At 36.4% G+C, this 20,351-nt stretch overlaps 1 protein-coding gene across 7 annotated transcripts in view; it reads left to right on the top strand.

Annotated features, from left to right (window-relative positions):
- Positions 1 to 20,024, top strand: part of BRAF (B-Raf proto-oncogene, serine/threonine kinase) — a 159,744-nt gene extending 139,720 nt beyond the window's left edge. For 4 of the 7 annotated variants that reach the window (XM_082472960.1, XM_082472958.1, XM_082472962.1 and 1 more), the window contains 2 exons: positions 2,539 to 2,673; positions 6,804 to 9,768. In XM_082472960.1, coding sequence (XP_082329086.1) covers positions 2,539 to 2,673; positions 6,804 to 6,986 — 318 coding nt within the window. In that variant the 3' untranslated portion in view covers positions 6,987 to 9,768. Of the gene's footprint in view, positions 1 to 2,538; positions 2,674 to 5,792; positions 5,844 to 6,803; positions 9,769 to 12,795 lie in introns of those variants that run through there. The other 3 variants (XM_082472959.1, XM_082472956.1, XM_082472957.1) reach the window with 2 other exon arrangements.
- Positions 20,025 to 20,351: the final 327 nt, after the last annotated feature.

The raw sequence follows: 20,351 nt of genomic DNA, 5'->3' as shown, positions 1-20,351 counted from the left end.
GTAGATTGAGAATGAAAATAACCAGTCCCAGAATTTCAAACTGAGCTATTGATTTTGTAGTATAAGTGCCACTTGAATTTTCTATCCATGAATTACATTCAGGAAAGACCTTTCCTTTAAGCTTAAATAGTTGCAAAGAATGTAATTTCCAGTGTATTATATTGACATTTCAAAAAAAAAAAAGAAAAGCATTATATCATTCTTTTAAATGTACCAAATAAAATCTAAATGTCATACTGATTTGATTCTTACCATCATCACTTGTTTAAAAAATAAAAAACCTCTTCATTAATTTTTGGAATTTTACATGGCTCTTTTTTTGTCTCTAAATTATTTGTATCCTACTTCCTCCATAGAATTTTTTCCCTAATGTAACATTTTTATGCTCTAAACCCTTTTATTGATCATTCAGATTATATCTCTGCAACAAAAAAATGTGCTTAAATTTAGAATTAAAAAAATTTTTCCCAGTGACTTTAGGCTCTGTTAACTTTTTAAATTCCAAATTATGCTATTAATAATTACTAAATATATAACTGATGAAAATAACATGAGTTTTGATATAAAGAAACAGGTAAAATTTTATTGGAAATGTGTTTCTTAATGAGCAACATGGGGCTTTTGTTTTCTCTTCAGTTCATTTATTTGTGAAAAATATGACTTTTGCTAGAATAAGCTGGGACTTAGTATCAGTCCTTCTCCTAGTTTTATTTTTAAAGAAGTAAGTGCTGAGGAATATTGTTCAAATAAATAAGAATATGGGAAAGTCAGGAGTTTTGTTATAACCACATGCAGAGTTCAGCAGACCACCTTCAGGTTCAGTAATTCGTGAAGTCTTATAGAACTCACTGAAAGTTGTTAATACTCACGTTATGGTTTATTAAAGCAAAAGGATACAGATTAAAATCAACCATGGGAAGAGGCACATAGGGCAGAATCCAGGAGAGTTTCACATATGGAACTTCCAGTGGAATTGTGGCCAGCACTAAATTCTCCTGGCAGTCATGTGTGACAACGTGCAGGAAGCATTGCCGACCAGGGAAATTCACTGGAGCCTTGAGTTATTGTTGGGCCTCAGTCACAAAGATAACAATTGACCACCTCTGTTGTTGACCTTAGTTTTTAGCCCCTACAGAGGTCAAGCTGATACCATATAACTTAAAGCCCCCTCTGTAGAATCACATTGATAGCATAGACTATCTGACATGACCTTAGACTCCCAGATAAACAAAGGCACTCTTACCAGGCAGGACATTCCAAGGGTTTAGGGATTACCTCCCAGGAGCCAAAGGCAAAGGCCAGCCCTCTCTTTGGGCAAGATTAATTCTTTACCGTAACCATATCACTGCTTATTTGAACTCATTTCTATAGCATACCAAAAATTATATAATAACTTGTCATTTAAAATTATTTTAACAATCAGCTGACAATTCAGTTAATTTTGCTGAAAGCAAAGAATTGGAAACCAACTGTCTTGCAAAGGGATTTGCTACCCATTCATTAGAGTCCAGTTAGACCAATATTTGGAAGCGTCCCTTGGGTACCCTCAGCAGTGTTACACCCTGACGCAGTGTACACAGTAGTTAAATTCCATATAGGTAAAAGGTGTGCCTTTTGTAAAGTGGGAGAAGGGCAGTTGTGACAGAGGAGATGGAAAGGAGGTTAAACTTTACACCTTCACTTTAGTGGTGCTTGGGCAAATCAGCTTATAGTTAAATAAGGGTTATTACAGCACCAAACAAGAAATAACATAAAATAGGATATCAAACTTGACTGTTCTTAAAATTTATCAGTTCTACCCTGTAACCGGGGATCTCTGACTGGCTCTCTCCACCTTAGCCTCTAGTCTGTCCCTATTGAACCTATTCCCTCTAAGATCAAAACGCCTCTCTCTTCCGTGACACCTAAGACTGCTAACATCTGTCTCTGCCCACTTCAAAAGAACCACAAGTCAGAAAATTAGAAATGTAAGAAATCAGAAAAATTATAAATCTCTGTACCCAGGGAAGACAACGCTTTTTACTTTATTAAACATAAGATTTTAGTTCCCAGTAGCTTTACCTTCCCTCGGGAGGAGGCTCTGATTCTCAGACTTATATAACTAAATGCCCCATTAGAGTTTCCTCAACAAAAGAATTTAAGATTCAGATGCCAAAACAACTGTTAAAAAGGTTAACTATTTTGGTTCAGTAGAAGAGGCACGACCCCGATCTGTGTTTCGGAATGATTACTATCAGTGGGAAAATGGATTGGATAAGGGGAGACTGGAAGCATGCGGAGCAGTTAGGAGACCTTTGCAGCAGTCCAGACGCCACGAAGATTTCACTTTGCAGCACATTAAGTATTGATTCCCCACAGTCTATGGTATATAGGAATCAGGATACTAGTAGCATTGTGTTTTTTAACTTTCTATTGAAGTGTAACGTACATACAGGAAAGTACATGTCATAAGTGCACAGCTTGTTGAATTTTCAATGTTTATATATTTTTCAACTTATCTACAAGGTTATATGATTTGCCTTTTTTTTTCCTCCCCAGATAATTTTTATGGTGGGACGAGGATATCTATCTCCAGATCTCAGTAAGGTACGGAGTAACTGTCCAAAAGCCATGAAGAGATTAATGGCAGAGTGCCTAAAAAAGAAAAGAGATGAGAGACCACTCTTTCCCCAAGTAAGAAAAAGCTTTATGTTACCTAGAAGGACAGACTAATATTCTGATGCAGATTTTTAAGCACTTTTTAGAGCACAGTTTGTATTTTACGGATTTGGATTCCATGTGATTATGTGCAGACTCCAGATAAGTAAACACATAAAGGTGATTTTATAAAGGTTGAACAGTGGTACACCTAAAAACTTAGGATCCCAATACAAAATATTCAGAAAGATTTTGCTTTTGTCTAGCAGTTCTCAAACTTTTTGGTCTCAGAACTGTTTTCTACACTTAAAAATTGTTGAAGAACCCCAAAGACCTTCTGTTTATGTAAGTAGTAATTCCCATTTTAGAAATTAAAAATACGTTTTTTTAATATTTATTTATAAATTTATTTAAACATAATAAAACCATTACATGTTAAATAATGTTTTTATGAAAAATAATTATATTTTCCCAAACAAAAAATATTTAGAGAAAAGTGGCATTGTTTTAGACTTTTCACAAATCTCTGCAAAGAGAAGATAGCTGGATTCTCTGCTTTGCATTCATTATGTTGCAATATCTTACATTATATAGCCTCTGAAAACTCCACTTACACTTGTAAAATAATGACAGTAAAAAAGGGAAATAATATCTTAGTGCTAGTATAAAAATAGTTTTTCTACAGACTACACTTTGTGCACTGCTACCTTTACTCTTCTTGAAGGTAAAATAAACAGGTTGCAAGCATCCCTTTAATGTTAGGTTTTTCTGAGGGGCATTTTTACCTGGGGCGAAAAGAAAAGGCAACTGTTGGTACTGTCTGCCGTTCTGATTCTTGGAAACTTTCCATTGTTTTTTTTTTTTTTTTTTTATCCATTCATTCATTCATTCATTCATTTATTTATTTATTTATTTATTTATTTATTTATTGCTGTGTTGGGTCTTCGTTTCTGTGCGAGGGCTTCCTCTAGTTGCGACAAGCGGGGGCCACTCTTCATCGCGGTGCGCCGGCCTCTCACTATCGCGGCCTCTCTTGTTGCGGAGCACAAGCTCCAGATGCGCAGGCTCAGTAATCGTGGCTCACGGGCCTAGTTGCTCCGTGGCATGTGGGATCTTCCCAGACCAGGGCTCGAACCCGTGTCCCCTGCATTGGCAGGCAGACTCTCAACCACTGCGCCACCAGGGAAGCCCCATTGTTTTTTTTTTTTTAATTTATTTATTTATTTACTTTTGGCTGTGTTGGGTCTTCGTTTCTGTGCGAGGGCTTTCTCTAGTTGTGGCAAGCGGGGGCCACTCTTCATTGCGGTGCGCAGGCCTCTCACCGTCGCGGCCTCTCTTGTTGTGGAGCACAGGCTCCAGACGCGCAGGCTCAGCAATCGTGGCTCATGGGCCCAGTCGCTCCGCGGCATGTGGGATCTTCCCGGACCAGGGCTCGAACCCGTGTGCCCTGCATTGGCAGGCAGATTCTCAACCACTGCGCCACCAGGGAAGCCCCATTGTTTTTTATCTTTTCAAGTTGGAAGGCTAAAGCCCTCAATTTAATAATCTTTCATAAGCCTCATGAACTGGAACTAAGTACCTGAACAGTCTTAGAAAGTTTAGCTGTAGTAGATATTGTAATATAAATTCGGTGTTTTATAATGCCTAGAAAATCATGATAGCGCTGTATAAATCTGTCCTGATGAGTCAGTACAGTTTTCAGGTGGGAAGTGCTGACTCCCATAACTCAGCTACCATAATTTACTGACGTGGTCCTTTGTGAACGCTCTCAGTCCTAGCTCAGTTTCTTAGAAGTCAGCGTTACGGGAACGTGTGACTCTTTTATCCCTATCTAAAGAATTAAAGATAGAATCTGTGCTTTTAACAAGTCTCTCAGGGGCTTGTCCCAGAGCAGGGAGGGGAGGCTGAATGGCTGCATGGGTAGTTATATGTTTTACATATTGGAATTCTGCGTTACTATTCCTTAGAGGAAGAGTTGGGTTTTTTTTTAACCCAGAAAACCACTGGTTTAAGACCATCAAAGTAAACGACCGGTATTGTTGGCCATTGTGCGCAGGACTCTGCACCATGTTCTCTTTTCACATCCCAGGTGCTAGGGTTTCCTATTTAACGTGGTTGATGTACATTAATAATGCAGATTATATCCTTAGGCTCACTTTTCAAATGGTATTAAAAGGGACAAAATGGTCATATTTCTTAATATAAGTAATATTTTATTCTTTTCATGGTATCAGAAAATGAAATTCATATATGAGTATTCCAGATTATTAAAGGCTGCCCCTTTTATTTTTAAATTTTCATTACAGGATGTCTCTTCACACCATACACAAACATAAATTTCAGATGGCTAAAGGTTTATATGTAAAAAACAAAACTATAAAATAACAAATCATTTTTATAACCTTAAGGTAGGAAAGGCTCTCCTAAGCAAGAGGCAGAATCCAGAAGTTATAAAGGAAAAGGTTAGCAGGTATGACTACATTAAACATTTTTAAATTTCTATATAGTAAACATAATATTGAAAGAAAAACACTGAGAAAAATAATTGTAGCATGTATAGTAAAGAGTGTTTATGTTATACAGAGGACTCCTACAAATCCATAGGTAAAAGGTAATCAAAAGAAAATCAACAAAGAATATGTACTGGTGATTCACAAAAGAAGTACAAATGCTGAATGAACTTAAGCACAGGATGTTAGGAATAATAATATCAGTGATAATCAGTAAAATGCAAAGTCACAACTGTGAAATACATTTTGATTTTGTCTCTGAGATTGACAATATCCAGCATTGGGAACAATGTTGGGAAGTTAGGAAGGAATGTTGGTAAGAATGTAAATTGGTTTGACCTTTTTTGAAAGGACTTGGTAGACGCCATAAACTTAAAATATATATACCTTTTGCTCTGTTAATTCCACTCCTGAAAATCTATGCTATATGCTACAGAATCTGCCCCCACAGGTATCCAGATAAAGACTGTTAACTGTAATTGGAAAAATTAAAGACATAAAGATCAAGGTATCTCTCTGTAGATGGCTTGGATGTCAGTGAGGGAAAAAGAAAGCAATGCAGAAAAATGTGTACTGTGATACCACTTTAAATGGTGGTGAGGGAGGGGATGGGCTCTGTTTTCATATGTGCATGTTTATGCATAGGAAAGGTCCAGAAGAAAGTATAGACTCTTTAACAGTGGTTACCCCTGGAAGGTAGGATTCATACTTTTCTGTATTTGAATTTTTATTTGTGTGTTATGCTTATAATTTTAAAAATTTTGTAACATTGCTTCTTTGCCTTCTTATACTAATCATTATACAGATTACAGTTTAACTTTAAAAAAATTTTTGGTAGCTGAGAAAAATAATAATAGTAGTATATAATGTGTATAATACTACTATATAGTATATAATCATAGTAGTAGTAATAATGGCTGCTAAAGTTTTATTGAGTACTTACTATATACCAGGCGTTGTGCCAAGCCCTTTATATGTATGTTTCATGCATTATCATACTGTATGCCTTCAAGAGTCATAACCTGTTTCTTTGTACCTTAAAAATGTGCTGTATTTCTACATTTTGTGCATTGCTGTCTACTTGTAGAGTTTTCCTGTCTTTTCTTTCACTTATGGGTATTCATCTGTCACTTCTCACTCCTGTGGCGCTGGCTTTCTGGGTCATTGGGGCCCTGTTTTTAATTATGTGTGTGTAAGACATTTCCCATTACTAAATTTCTTTAAAGAATAAGTTGCTCTAATGGTTCTGTTTATGAAGGTATATAGTGCTTTAGTTATTTATGCTCCATCTTCTTCCCAAAAGGGACTTGTGGTCTGTGAGAAATAGGTATATAATTGGTTTTTAAATTTTTTATTATTTACTGTTTCAAGGCTGGCAAATGCTCTAAAATTATAAAATGTAAAGAAAAGCTAACTATGGGTTACTTTTCCCATTCGGTTTATAGAGAGTAAAGCTGTTATAGTTTGGTAATTTTCTCTTCTTTTTAAGGAAAAGTATCAGTTTCTTTAGTATTTTCCAGGCATTTGGGATAATAGTGAAAACAATGTATTATAAGATTTCATATGCTTTCTTGTAGAGTATAATGGGACTCTTAAAGATTAACACCACCTAGATTTTCATCATTCTTTCTTTTTTTCCTTTTTTTCTTTTTTTAGATTCTCGCCTCTATTGAGCTGCTGGCCCGCTCATTGCCAAAAATTCACCGCAGTGCATCCGAACCCTCTTTGAATCGGGCTGGCTTCCAAACAGAGGATTTTAGTCTGTATGCTTGTGCTTCTCCAAAAACACCCATCCAGGCAGGGGGATATGGTGCGTTTCCTGTCCACTTAACAAACTAAATGAGTGACAGAGTGTAGGACGGTAGGGACAAAGGAAAGTGAACATATGTTTGCTTATATATTTGTTAAATTGAATAGGATATTCTTTTTTTTTTTAAGGTGAACAAAAGAACATGTATGTTTTTAAAGACTGGATATAATTGTTTTGCCAATCTAAAATTCATACTTAGCATTAGATTTTCAACATCGAAGGGTTTTTGAAGTTCTCAGACATTGCTGAAAATTCACAGTACCTTTTCCAGAGGTTTTACTTCCCGTTCCAAGTTTCTTTTGTTTACTTGGTTATTCTAATTATTAAACTTTCCTCACTCACCTTTTGCTGTTAGCTGTCCCACGTCCATTAGGGGCTCCAAGAACAACGCTGCACCTGTGTGTGTGATGGCAGGTGGGAAGCTGACAGTAGGTTAGGCTGTGTTAGTGAGGGTAAACTGAACAGGTCTAATTAGGAGTCACTAAAATTGAATAAGCTTATTTTTATTCTTAATATTTTTTCTTATAACTATTTCTTTTTGTTAATACAGTTTGGAAAATATAGTTGTCCTTTATTCCCTTAGAGCAGTATAAATTATGGGTGCAGGTAACCAGAGATATTGCTGAGTGGCATGTTTGACATGAGTAACGTGGTTTAACTTTGGATTTTTAGTTAATATTTCTTTATATATTAAGGATGTCTTACACAGTGCAGAAGTCGAATTTCCTGACAAATGCATTGTCTCCTCTTCCTTCCAGAAAGTTCCACAGAATTCTGTGGAATTCTGTAGGTTTGTTTTGTTCTTCTTTTAGATAACTGTGGTTGCCAAACAACCAGGTAATGGATTTTTTAAAAATTATTATTATTTTAGGTTATACTCACCTCTCATGACGCATATTAGCAATGACTTATCCACGTGTCTCATAAAATATCTGTCCTCCTTATTGTGAACGTATGAATTGTTTTTTTTTTATTCCACGGTGTGTGTGTGTGCATGTATGTGTGTGTGTATATATGTGTATGTGTGTGTATATATATATATATATATATATATATATATATATATATATACGTTTAGCACTTTCTAATGCTTACACTTTCTTATGTAGAAAATAACTGTAATGTGGCAGTCAGTATATTCTTACTGTGAACCAGAATCTTACCGGGAATCAAAAGTGAAAGAAGCAGCACTGCTGTCATCAAAGAAATCACCGTCTCTACTTCAGAGTCAGCCTAGGGACCAAAGCCAGCCTCTTAAATACATCTTCATTTACTCAGTTTGGAACTGTGATGATATTAAATATAACTGACAGTTCCAAGGTTATTCAGTGATAAGTTTGGCATACCTTGTGCCCCTCATTTGGGTATCTTAAGATAAATAATGCCATTCATGTTTTTAGAAATCAATTCATGACTTTGAATGTAGGAAGAGTAGTGAAAAAGAATGTTTATTGTATTTTAAAAAATGAGAATAAGAAAGTCATAAAAGAATGTGGCTTATTCAGAAACATCAAAGTGTGTCATTTCTAAATCTTCCAGTGACGCTAAAGATGTGATTATTAGTAACTATTAGATTGGGTTTTATTTGTTCACAAATTGAATAACAAGCATGTAGCTAACAAAGTTTTTACAAATTGACTTGGTCTGTGGAATGCTCAAAGGTTTGGGCATTTTGAGGCACAAGAGTCAAAGGATCTTTTTATTGAAGAGCTCTTTCATAATTCCTCAGCATACTTTCTTCACTTTTATCTTCCTTTCTTTGTTCACTCTCTTTTTTTCCCCCCAACACTACCCACACTAAATACTACCCAGCTCCCCACATCTGCATTTGACACTTTTCCTTCCTTTCTTTACCAGTCTCCTTTGCCAGAGGGCATTTGCTAAACTCTTAGAACTGCTCAGAACACTCATTATACCAGGGTTCCCCAGCCCCTGGGCCGCACAGCAGGAGGTGAGTGGCAGGCAAGCGAGCAAAGCTTCATCTGTATTTACAGCTGCTTCCCATCGCTCACATTACCGCCTGAGCTCCACCTCCTGTCAGCATTATGGTGAATTGTATAATTATTTCATTATATATTACAATGTAATAATAATAGAAATAAAGTGCACAATTAATGTAATGCGCTTGAATCATCCTGAAACCATTCCCCCGACCCCGTCCGTGGAAAAATTGTCTTCCACGAAACCGGTCCCTGGTGCCGAAAAGGTTGGGGACCACTGCATTATACCATTCCATTGACATTTGAGCATGCCTTCAAAGGACTGCATAGTAATTCTCTTCTTTCCAAATTGGGCCCATTGGAAATGTTATTGGGAGAACATTAAAAATAGAGCAGGTGAAATATATAAATAACATGGATCTGGAGAAGTAGAAAGCATTAGAATGATACATGGTAGTTTCCCTTTCTGTTGTTGCTGTTTGTCTGTTTGATACTGAGTTTTAGATGTATTCTCCAAATAAGAAAAACATTATTTTCCTAACCATATGTAGAGTTAATCCTTTTGACTAAGGAATTGAAACAGAAAGACATTCATTCTCTTGCAACTGACGGCTTCTTTCCTAAAACCTGAAGCCTCAGATATTTTCATTAAAGTTGATATCCTTCTTCAGAAGGCAGCCTTTTTATAAAATTTGTTTTACATTTTAAAAGTTTTACTAGTCAGTGATGAGGAATGAGGTTTGTCTTCTTGGTTTTAAGTAGTTTAGGGATCACAGCATTTAACTCAAATACTTCAGGTTTGTTTGTTTTCAGATATTACAGGATTGTACCAACCATTTAAATACTAAACCAGCAGTTAAAGTCATTCTCTCTAAAATAGTGACTATTTAACACACTTGCTTATTAAATGGCCTTTCTCTCAAGTGGATCACTCGCAATTTAAGGACACGATCTGCCCTTTTTTTTTTTTTAAGTGTTACGAAGAGTATTTCATGACTAAAACATTTTGTCAGTTACAGTCTTATTTGAGAATTACTGAACATTTCTATGGTACTTTTTCTTTTACTAAATATTTCATCTCTCCTGTGATAATTTCTCTAAGAATTTTAAGAAGTCCAGTGTGTCTCTGCCAGAATGTTTCTCATCCTTTAGAAACTGCCTGAAAGGTCACCACAAAGAAAGAATGGGACTTACTCTAGTTTCAAATGACTGCCCCCCTACATCGAAGACAGGGATTTATTTATGTACAAAATAACGTGTTAGATTTTTCACAGCATATTTAATCTTTAAGGAATTTTTTATCAAATTATATGTGTAACAGCCACTGAAATACATTTAATTCTAGAATTAAGGGTGATTACTTAGTAATATCTTAAAACTAGTTAATCAAGTCCTTAGCTTTCAAATAAACAAAGCATGATATTTGAGGTGTCTGCAATCTTGGGACCTTCCCAAGTGTTCTCTTCCCCGTTCCTAAATAAAGTCAGGTGGAAAACAGAGCTTAGGTTATCCTTAGCCAAAAAGGAGGTTATTCAAAAAGTTTCATTTCGGCCTCTGATCGATTTTTTGGTTAATAATTAAATTATTTTAAAGTCAGAATATCTAGATGTTTCACTTCAAATAACTTCACACAAGCAGAGTTGGCTCTTACCTCAAATAAAATAGGGTAGGAGTTGGGATAGTAGAGATTTCCTGATATGCAAGAAGGAATAAGCAAGAAAAAAAATTTTTTTTTCCAATAGCAGATCCATCTCCTGTTACCCCTGTCTTTTCCTTAAATTTTCTGTGATTTCAGGGATGTATGTAGAAGGAGTTTTATTTTATTGATCTCTAAACTATGAGTCCTTTTTGTCTTTTTTTTAACCCCCCCTGGACCCGAAGTCTGATTATGAAAAGAACCACATTCCATTAGAAGCAGTAGACTCTGGTAGCATGATCCTTAGTGTTTGCTTTATTGGTATTTGATTTGGAGTTTGTTGGCAAGATTTTATGCTTTGGGGGGTTGTTTTGTGTGTTTGTATTTTTAAGGCTAATATTTAAGTTTGTAGAGAACACTGCAATGAAATGGAGTGTCTAATTGTAATAATGAGTAGGAAACATCTGAAGATTTTTTTAAGTTATTTTTAACATGGTATATAAGATTTGGGCTTAGAGTTTATCATTTTCTGATATTTTCTCACTTAATAGATGAATTCTAGCCATTTTTTATAAAGATTTCTGTTAAGCAAATCCTGTTTTCACATTGGCTTCCTTTAAGGGGTTTTAGGTTCTGTTAGATACAGTGACTACTCATAAAGACTGTTGAAAATTGCTTTTAAAAAATGTATTAAAATACTTCTGAAAAAAATAGCAACCATAAAACCATAAGCAAAGGTAGTAAGGATGTTTATGTATTTCTAGATTCTCTGTTAACATAATAGCCTCCTATGATTATGCTCTAAATGTTTTACTCTCCAAGGTCTTAGTAATTTTACTTTTTTTTTTTTCTTCCAATCAGTGCCAATTTCCCCAGTTCTTTTAACTTTAAATATGAAGGGTAATAAATCTTTTACCCTTCCTTGATCTTTTGACTCAAAATACCTTGGTTAATTGTTTGTTAAAAGGAATCCTTAGATGGAAAGAGATAGTTTCACTATCTGCAGCCCAATTAGTAGTTGTATTCAGAGCAGGAAAGCAAATTATTAATTATTGAAAATCATTTAGGGGGTCTGCTAATTGTTAAGACCTTGGACTTTGGAGTCAGCACCCGGCTTTACATTCCAACTCTGCCATTTTCTGGCTGTGAGATTTCTGGCAAGTTACTTAAAATCCCAGCTTGCTCCTCTATAAATTAAAGAGAAGTAATAGTACCTGCTTCATAGAGTTATTATGAGGATCAGATGCAAGTGTGTATAGGGTTGAGTGAGGCATCTGGTATACTATAATAGACACTCGAGTAGTTGCTAATATTATCAGCATACAATCTGAGGGTTCAGTCAGCCAGTCATTAGCAATCCGTTGTTTGTTGAAACATGCCAGTTTTCTCTAATACACCAGTTGAAATCGAATAGCAATCAGAAAACAGATAGATTATTCCTCGGGTAAACAGTGTACTCATATAAGTGGTTGCTTGGGTCCTCATCAGAAGCTCTATTATGGAGAAATGACGTTAAGGCTCACTAAATTCTGATAGCTGTCAGTTATCAACCAACCCCCAGAAATTAACTGTGGTGTATTTAATAAGAGGAACCCTAGTTTGAAGTAGAAGCTGTGGACAAAATAGTAGGTGAAAAATAATGGCATGAAGCCCCCAAATTCAGTAAGCTAAAAGAGTGTAGTACCTCAAAGGGTCTTTGTGGTTAAAAAAATTTTTATGCTGAGAATAATGTTCATTGACATGTGCCTATAAGTAATTTTTTGGTAGTTTAAAAGGTGAAATGAACTACAAATGGGAGAGGTCTGAACTTTCTTTCCTTCATTCAAATGTGTGATGTGGACAGATCATTTGACCTGTGAATTTTATCTTTTACAAAATGAGAATAATTCCTGCTTCTTCCTTCCTAATAGTGGCATTATAATAATGAAAATGAGTTGATAATTTAGGGGGAAAGTGTTCTACAAATCAGCCTTACTATTTTACCGTCCGTTACTGAGAAATTTTGTTCGTTGGAACTGTTTCAGCTTGATTAGAATCATAGCATGTAAAACCCAACTGGGAAATTATCTACAGACTTAATATCCTATATAAGTTGTCTTCTTTCATGGTTTCAGCCGTTTTTGCTTTTAAATTAGTGATGTCGTTGCTAGATTTGTAACATATAGCTAGTCACCTTTCAGTGAGGTTTCCATGAGGCTTTTCTGTGTCTCCAGGTTATTTGAGATAACTTTTTTAAAATTAGCTCTTGTCCTCCCTCTACAGGAGAATTTGCAGCCTTCAAGTAGCCACACCATCATGACAGCATCTACTCTTATTTAAGTCTTGTGTTCGTACAATTTGTTAACATCAAAACACAGTTCTGTTCCTTAACTCTTTTTAAAGATAAAAATTTTCAATGCATAAGCTGGTGTGGAACAGAATGGAATTTCCCATCCAACAAAAGAGGGAAGAATGTTTTAGGAACTAGAATTCTCTGCTGCCAGTGTTTCTTCTTCAACACAAATACCACGTGCATACAAGTCTGCCCACTCCCAGGAAGAAAGAGGAGAGACCCTGAGTTCTGACCTTTTGATGGTCAGGCATGATGGAAAGAAACTGCTGCTGCAGCTTGGGAGATTTGCTCTGGAAAGTCTGCCAGTCAACTTTGCCCTTCTAACCACCAGATCAATATGTGGCTGATCATCTGATGGGGCAGTTGCAATCACCAAGCCTCGTTCTCTTTCCTGTTCTGGGATTTTGTTGTGGAGCTCTTTCCCCTAGCCACCACTGGTTAATTCCTGAGGGATGGAACAAAAATGCAGCATGCCCGTCCTGTATGGTGCATGTTCAGTCCTTGATAAATTTTCACCAAAATGAAGCTATTTTATTTAAATGGAGGGTGAGAGATGAGGAGGTAGGTTTTGGTGTAGAGGAAAAGGGAATGCTGCATCTTTTTCCTGACCTGCTGGGTCTCTGGCCTTTGTTTCCTCACTCACGCAGGCTCTGCCTGGCGGGCAGAGTGGAAGCTCTGGCGCACATTGCCTTCTTTTCCCATTGGGTCCAGCAATGAAGACGAGTGTTTGGGGATTTTTTTTCTCCACTATGTAGCAAGTTCTCAGGAAAATACAATTGATATCTTCCTCCTAAGCTCTTCCAGTCACCAAGTACTTATGTGGCTACTTTGTCCAGGGCACAAAATGCCTGTATCTAATTAAAAGCCTACAAAACTGCTTGATAACAGTTTTGAATGTGAGACATTTATGTAATTTAAATGTAAGGTACAAGTTTTAATTTCTGAATTTCTTCTATTATATTTTTATTAAAAAGAAAATAATTTTCAGATTTAATTGAATTGGAATAAAATAATACTTCCCACTAGAATTATATATCCTGGAAAATTGTATTTTTGTTATATAAACAACTTTTAAAGAAAGATCATTATCCTTTTCTCTACCTAAATATATGGGGAGTCTTAGCATAATGACAAATATTTATAATTTTTAAATTAATGGTACTTGCTGGATCCACACTAACATCTTTACTAATATCTCATTGTTTCTTCCAACTAACTCCTGCACTACATCCTACATTTTCTTTCTAGTCTTTGATCTAGCATATGCAACCTCAAATAAAAATGGTGGTGTCTCCATTCATTCTCCTCCTTCCTTTTTTCCCAAGCCTGGTCTTCAAAAGGTTGGTTAACTTTGGCAGCCGAGTCCCCCTGGCAGAGAATAGAGCAATTTTAGGTGTATTGGGACTGAGGGAGGATGTGAAAAGCCTAACATCAGTTGTTTTTATAGAAAGAACTACTGTGGTGTTAAGAACCTTGTTCCTTATCTTTATAAATGGGGAATATAACCTAGTCATAACTTCCCTTGACCTTTACTAAAGTGTGGTATAAATCACAGTAGTAGCAAAGAAAGTGACTCTGGATGTATTAATGGCAAATACCCCCCTTATCATGAATCTGGACTCTGTTATCAAGATTTAGGAATGTAAATCAAATGTACCTAGCCCAACCAAGCTATATAGTGAAGGACCTGAAAGAAATTAGACAGGACCTATAAAATAAATCAGGGAATTAGAAATTACTTAAAGTTTTCAAATTGTAAATTGCCCCGCTATTTTTCAGCCTGCTAAAGCTTACTGTCATTAGATGATTTCTTGCTACGTTACCTATATTCAGAGGAAGGCCTGTTGAAAATTCCATGGACTTGTAAAAGATTGTCCCAGTAAAATGGGAAATAATCCTCACGTTATTAACGAGTTTGAAAAGCAGTGTGTTCTTAAGTCTTTTGTGAGCAGAGCAGTATCTTACAAAATTGAGAAATTGCAAAAATGAAAGTGATTTGTGCTGATTTGAAGAGCATCTTGTGTGCATAATGCTGCCTCTCTTTTAAAAGCATTGTTTATTTTTCTTTTTAAATACGTCCCCATAGGTGCTTTTGAACATGCTTGTGTTACCTTTTCCAAGATTGGCGAGACCTGGGCTTGAACAGTAGGCGTGTCCTGCCGGACGTCCAGTGCAGGACTCCCTGCGTGAGCACAGCAGGAGCTAGTTATGGAGGGAGCTTAGCACTGGCGTTTCCAAAACAAACCTCAAGGTGATACACTGTTTTCTTCCCTTTCTTTTTAGAATAGATTGCTATCTCATTTGAAAAATCTCATTTCTTAAATGAAGCTGTGCCCAGAAGCCAGGCTCAGGGTATTCTTGAGAGATTTGTATGGAGCCCTTAAAAAATAAAAATTTTAGCATTTCCCTTTTCTTCCTTTTCTCCATTAAATACTTTTTCTGTAGTTTACAAATGGCATGGAAAAGGAGTTTCCCCTGAGTTTTACATGCTTTTTTTGATGCTTAGACTACAGATAGACTTGAGCTCCTAAGAGAATACAAGGAAAGAACTCCTTGTTTGTTGTGCAGTGCACTTTATGAGTAGTTTGTATTGATATTATGTGGCTGCTTTACTGACGAGCTTGTAAGGCTGTACTTATCTGTCTTTCCTGTAAGGCGGCTGCAGTGCCTTCTGTAGTGTATTTTATTTTGGATAAGGAGAGGTGACACCTGAAAAATTTCAGAGCAACCATAAAAGATTGTTTTAAAGTATGTAGTATTCCTGATGGACTTTTTCATCATTAAACTAGTCTAGGGTCTAAACTTTTACCACTGAAATAATATTGACCAAAAAGTAATTTATAAAAGGGATTTGTGAATAGAAAATCCACTGTAATCATTTGTACTTAAGTGCACTCTTAAAAGAAGATTCTGTCTCGCTGTCAAATTCTGGTTCCTTGACATCCAATCCCTGGTTGTGTTTGCGATCTGGTAGGACATGCTGAGGCAAGCTAGAAGATAAAAATCCCATATACTTTAGTATGCGTGTTATATTTATGTCAGTGTTGGAGAAGGAAGAGCAGTTACTTGGTAATAAAGATCCGAGACTTCAACACTGTCAACCTGAAACTTTGTAAATATTTCCTAAATTCTTGTTTGGTGCGGTCACAGCTCTTTATCACACAATGTTATCTTTTACTCATCAGGCAATTTTGGAACTGCTGCACGCCCCTCCTCAGATCTCACCTGCCCCTCCCGTACATTCACCTCTCCAGCCTTGTGCACACCTCATTTAGCTTTACTTTGAAACACATTGCAAGGTTCAGGTGACCTCTTCAAAAACTACCTCCTCAGAATGAGGTAATGAATAGTTATTTATTTTAAAATATGAAAAGTCAGGAGCTCTAGAACATGAAGATGATTTAAGATTTTAACTTTTATGTGTACTTGTATTTGAGCATTCTCATTTTGTCCTAAAGGGCATTATACATTTAAGCAGTAATACTGAAAAATGTAGCTCAGAGTATCTGAATGTTGTTGAAAGCGGTGCCAGAATCTGTTTAGGGGTACGTTTCAGAATTTTTAACCTTATATCGGTTGCATGAAATTAAATAGTTAATGGTAACACTTCACTAACGGTGATATAATTTTAATTTTTGGTAGGCTTAGCAAGACAGTACATCTTCATGATGAGTTAGCCGCAGCTTCGTCACGTGCACAGATGCTCCCATAGAGAGACTGCCCAGTTAAGAGGGTAGAATGATGACCCATTTTGCAAGATTCTCTTCTTTGTCCAAATTGGCATTCTTTGTGCTAGAATATCAGCACTTTGAGACTAGCGATTTCAACCATTAGACTATTAAAAAGCAAAACAAACAAAAAAACCATAGCCAGACATGGAAAGTTTACTGTGAGTATAAACAGCAAATAGCTTACAGGTCATACATTGAAATGGTGTAGGTAAGGCTCTAGAAAAATACCTTGACAATTTGCCAAATGATCTTACTGTGCCTTCATGATGCAATAAAAAAAGCTAAAATTTTAGCAGAAATCAGTGATTTGTGAAGAGAGCAGCCACCCTGGTCTAACTCAGCTGTGTTACTGTTTTTTAGCGTGCAATTTAGACTGCAAAGATAAATGCACTAAAGAGTTTATAGCCAAAATCATGTTTAAAAAAATGAGAAAACACACAGGTAAATTTTCAGTGAACAAAATTATTTTTTTAAAGCACATAATCCCTAGTATAGTCAGATATATTTATCACATAGAGCAAATAGGTTGAAGTCATAATTCAGTGACATTTCTAGAGAAACTTTTTCTACTCCCATATGTTCTTCAAAGCATGGAACTTTTATATAACAGGAATGTTTGACAGACATTTTAAGAAATTGCTATAGTTTAGGGTTGAAGTACTATATGCTGGGCAGCAGTCATATGTATTAACTAGTGAAAAAGGTGAAATTAACATATAGGACAGAATTTGATTTTCTCAGTTCCCAGAGTACTGCTGCCAACCTACACACTGATTTTCCAGAGTTTGAAATATAAACTTGCCTCTCAGGATTTGTTTGGAAATAAGTGGGACTGTCTTGCTAATGCTGTTCAAGGTGCTCTGGGGGCCAGGTGGAATCTCCAGGGGCTCCTCTGTGGGGGGACATATGGCTGGCGGGTGTGAACTGGACACACTCCATGGTGTGCTCCTAGTGTCTTGATTCCTCGCCACCCCCAAGAAAGGCTTCAGCACGTTCTCTAGACGTTTCACTAAGGAGTATTACGAATGCCCATAGGTTGTTGAGCACCCGAGGGGTGCAGTAGTATCACTGCCTGATTGTATAGTGGCCCCCAGAGGAGAATGAAGTGGCCGGTGTACTCATATTCCATGTTGCTAGCTCTGGTAAATTGAAAATACTGGTAAGATTTTTGTTTTATTAGTACACTAGAGAGTAAGCTTTGTTTTGTTGTTTGAAGATAATCAATTTTCACTTCTGTTTGGGAAAACATTTAAATTGAATTTCAGTCCTAAATTTTGCCATTTGTAGTAATTAACAGTTTCTGTCAGGTGTTTTTAAGGTAGAAGAGGACAGAAACATAAGTCCTAAAATCTTAAATTAAGGTAACAGTGGTTTATTTTAGAACGCTTAGGGGTGGTTAGTCTCTACCTCAAAAAATTGAGTGTATCTTTTATTTCAGTATCCACAATTTCAACTGTTGTTCTTGTAATACTTTTTTTTAACCTTTTGACCCCCTTTACCCAACTGTTAACTTAGTCTTATTAATTACTAAATCAGTTTCATTAAAATGTTTAATTTTATTTAGCAGTTTTGACTAATTACAATGATATAACCAGTTGTGCATGAGGACACAGCCAGTGAGCGTATCTGGGTTATTTTGTGATGCTTTTTTTTCTTAAGAATTCTGTAGATTGAAGTACTCTTTGAAAACAAAGAACTAAAATACGTTTATTCATGTTAGCATAAAAGATGATTTGTGCAAACCATCGGCTTCTCCTGGCAGGCTGAGCACATTGTCCAGCACCCACGAGTGGCTGGTTCTCATCACAGAATCTATGTAGGGAATCGGGCATGAAATTCACTGAAGAGATAGAGCAGAGGAAGTGTTCTGTTTACAGGAGTGGAGATAGGGCTTATGAGTAAGTTGCTTAGTAAGTTGGTTTTGTTTTGAGAATTATTGTGTTACATTTGTGTGTTAAGCTTTTTTTAACCCACTTGTGTTTTGGTGGAGTATGTGTTACATAAGAGGAAAGGTCAGACTAGCATAAGCAACAAAGCTCACAGTCTAGGCACGGGTGTAGACAAAATGGACCAAAATGGGAGGGGGGAGGGTATGGGAGTAAGTCTAGGGGTAGGGAAGAATTGATGTGAGGGTGGGAAATAAACTATAATTACCTGAAATAAAATGTAAGAGTGCAATAAGTGTGCTTTTTATTCTAAGCTGTGAACGGGTTTTTTAAAAAATCATTCCTTCCTAATACATTTGCCTGTGTTCTGTAGCTGATTAAAACCAGCTATGTAAACATATAATGCCTTTTTATTCATGTTAATTACCAACATAAATGGCTAACCTTTATGTCTTATTTATCTTCATGTTATGTTAGTTTACATACAGGGGTGTGTATGTGTGTGTATGCTGTAAATTTTCCCTCCTTCATTTGAAAATGCCTTTGTTGGGTCCTCTGTGTTTCCTTTGGCCATGCCACAGGTTATAGTCTCAGCTTGGCCTTCATATCGCCTGATTTGAAGGACTCTATCACAGTGACATAGCTCATTCATTTGTTGTACACGCTGACCCTTTCCTCACTCAGCAATTGCTGTTTCTTCTAAAATAGGAGTGTACAACTATGAGGAGATTGAAATTAACTGTTTAACATATGTCCCTTTGAATTCTATTTAGTAGTTATGATTGCTCTTTGGTTTGGACCAAGAAAAAGGAAATCCGCCCCCCCCCCTTTCACTTATTTCTCGGTTTGAGGACAATTCTTCTATAAGAGAGAGGAAAGGGAAATCCTTCATGTTTTAACTGCAGTGAGTTAATGGCCCCTGGTTTACTCCAAACCTTATGGCGATTCACATTCACATTCCTCTCCTCTCTTGCTGCCAGAGGTTTGGGTTTAGTTCACTTCAGTTCCGCTCAAGCATTGAAAAGGTTCTCATGGAGTCTGGGGTGTGCCCAGTGAAAAGATGGGGACTTTTTACTTGTCCACAGACCTCTCTATACCTGCTTTGCGAAAATTACAAAGGAGTAACTATTTTTAAAGCTTATTTTTCAATTCATAAAAAAAGACATTTATTTTCAGTCAAACGGATGATGTTTCCCTCTTGTCCCTTAATCCTCAGTGTTTGCTTGAATTCTTTTTTTTTCAATTCTTCCCCATCCCCGCTTCTTGATACCTTGGGTTCTCTTTCCTGCTCAGGTCCTTTCATTTGTACTTCGGAGTTTTTCTCATGTAAATTTGTACAATGGAAAATATTGTTCAGTTTGGATAGAAAGCATGGAGAATTAAAAAAAAAGATAGCTGAAATTCAGATTGAAGAAATTTATTTCTGTGTAAAGTTATTTAAAAACTCTGTACTATATAAAAGGCAAAAAAGTTCTATGTACTTGATGTGAATATGCGAATACTGCTATAATAAAGATTGACTGCATGGAGAAGTCTTTATCATTTTTCTAGCACTGTCACATTCAATAATGGAAGTAGGGCTTTTGACAGTCAGTTCTGTCAGGCAGTGGAGGGACTAAGAAGTGTACATTGTTTCCAGTTACTGCTTGGTGGGCAGAGGTACTTACATGAGAAATATTTTAAAAGTAACTTGTCAAGATGAATACCTAGTACATTGCATGGGCTACACTCTTGTAGTAGAGAGTTTTTTGTCTGGTGTTGGTGGTGATCCTCAAGCATTTTATGATGCTGTGATCTGACTGTTCCCCTCCAGTGGCTCAAATGAAGTGTGTGCTGTAATAGAGTCGTTTAAGTAGTAGTCTGTAGAAG

Source organism: Balaenoptera physalus (assembly GCF_965194825.1).
Source record: "Balaenoptera physalus genome assembly, chromosome: 8".
Lineage (NCBI taxonomy): Eukaryota > Metazoa > Chordata > Mammalia > Artiodactyla > Balaenopteridae > Balaenoptera > Balaenoptera physalus.
This window is presented reverse-complemented; position numbering and strand designations above follow the sequence as displayed.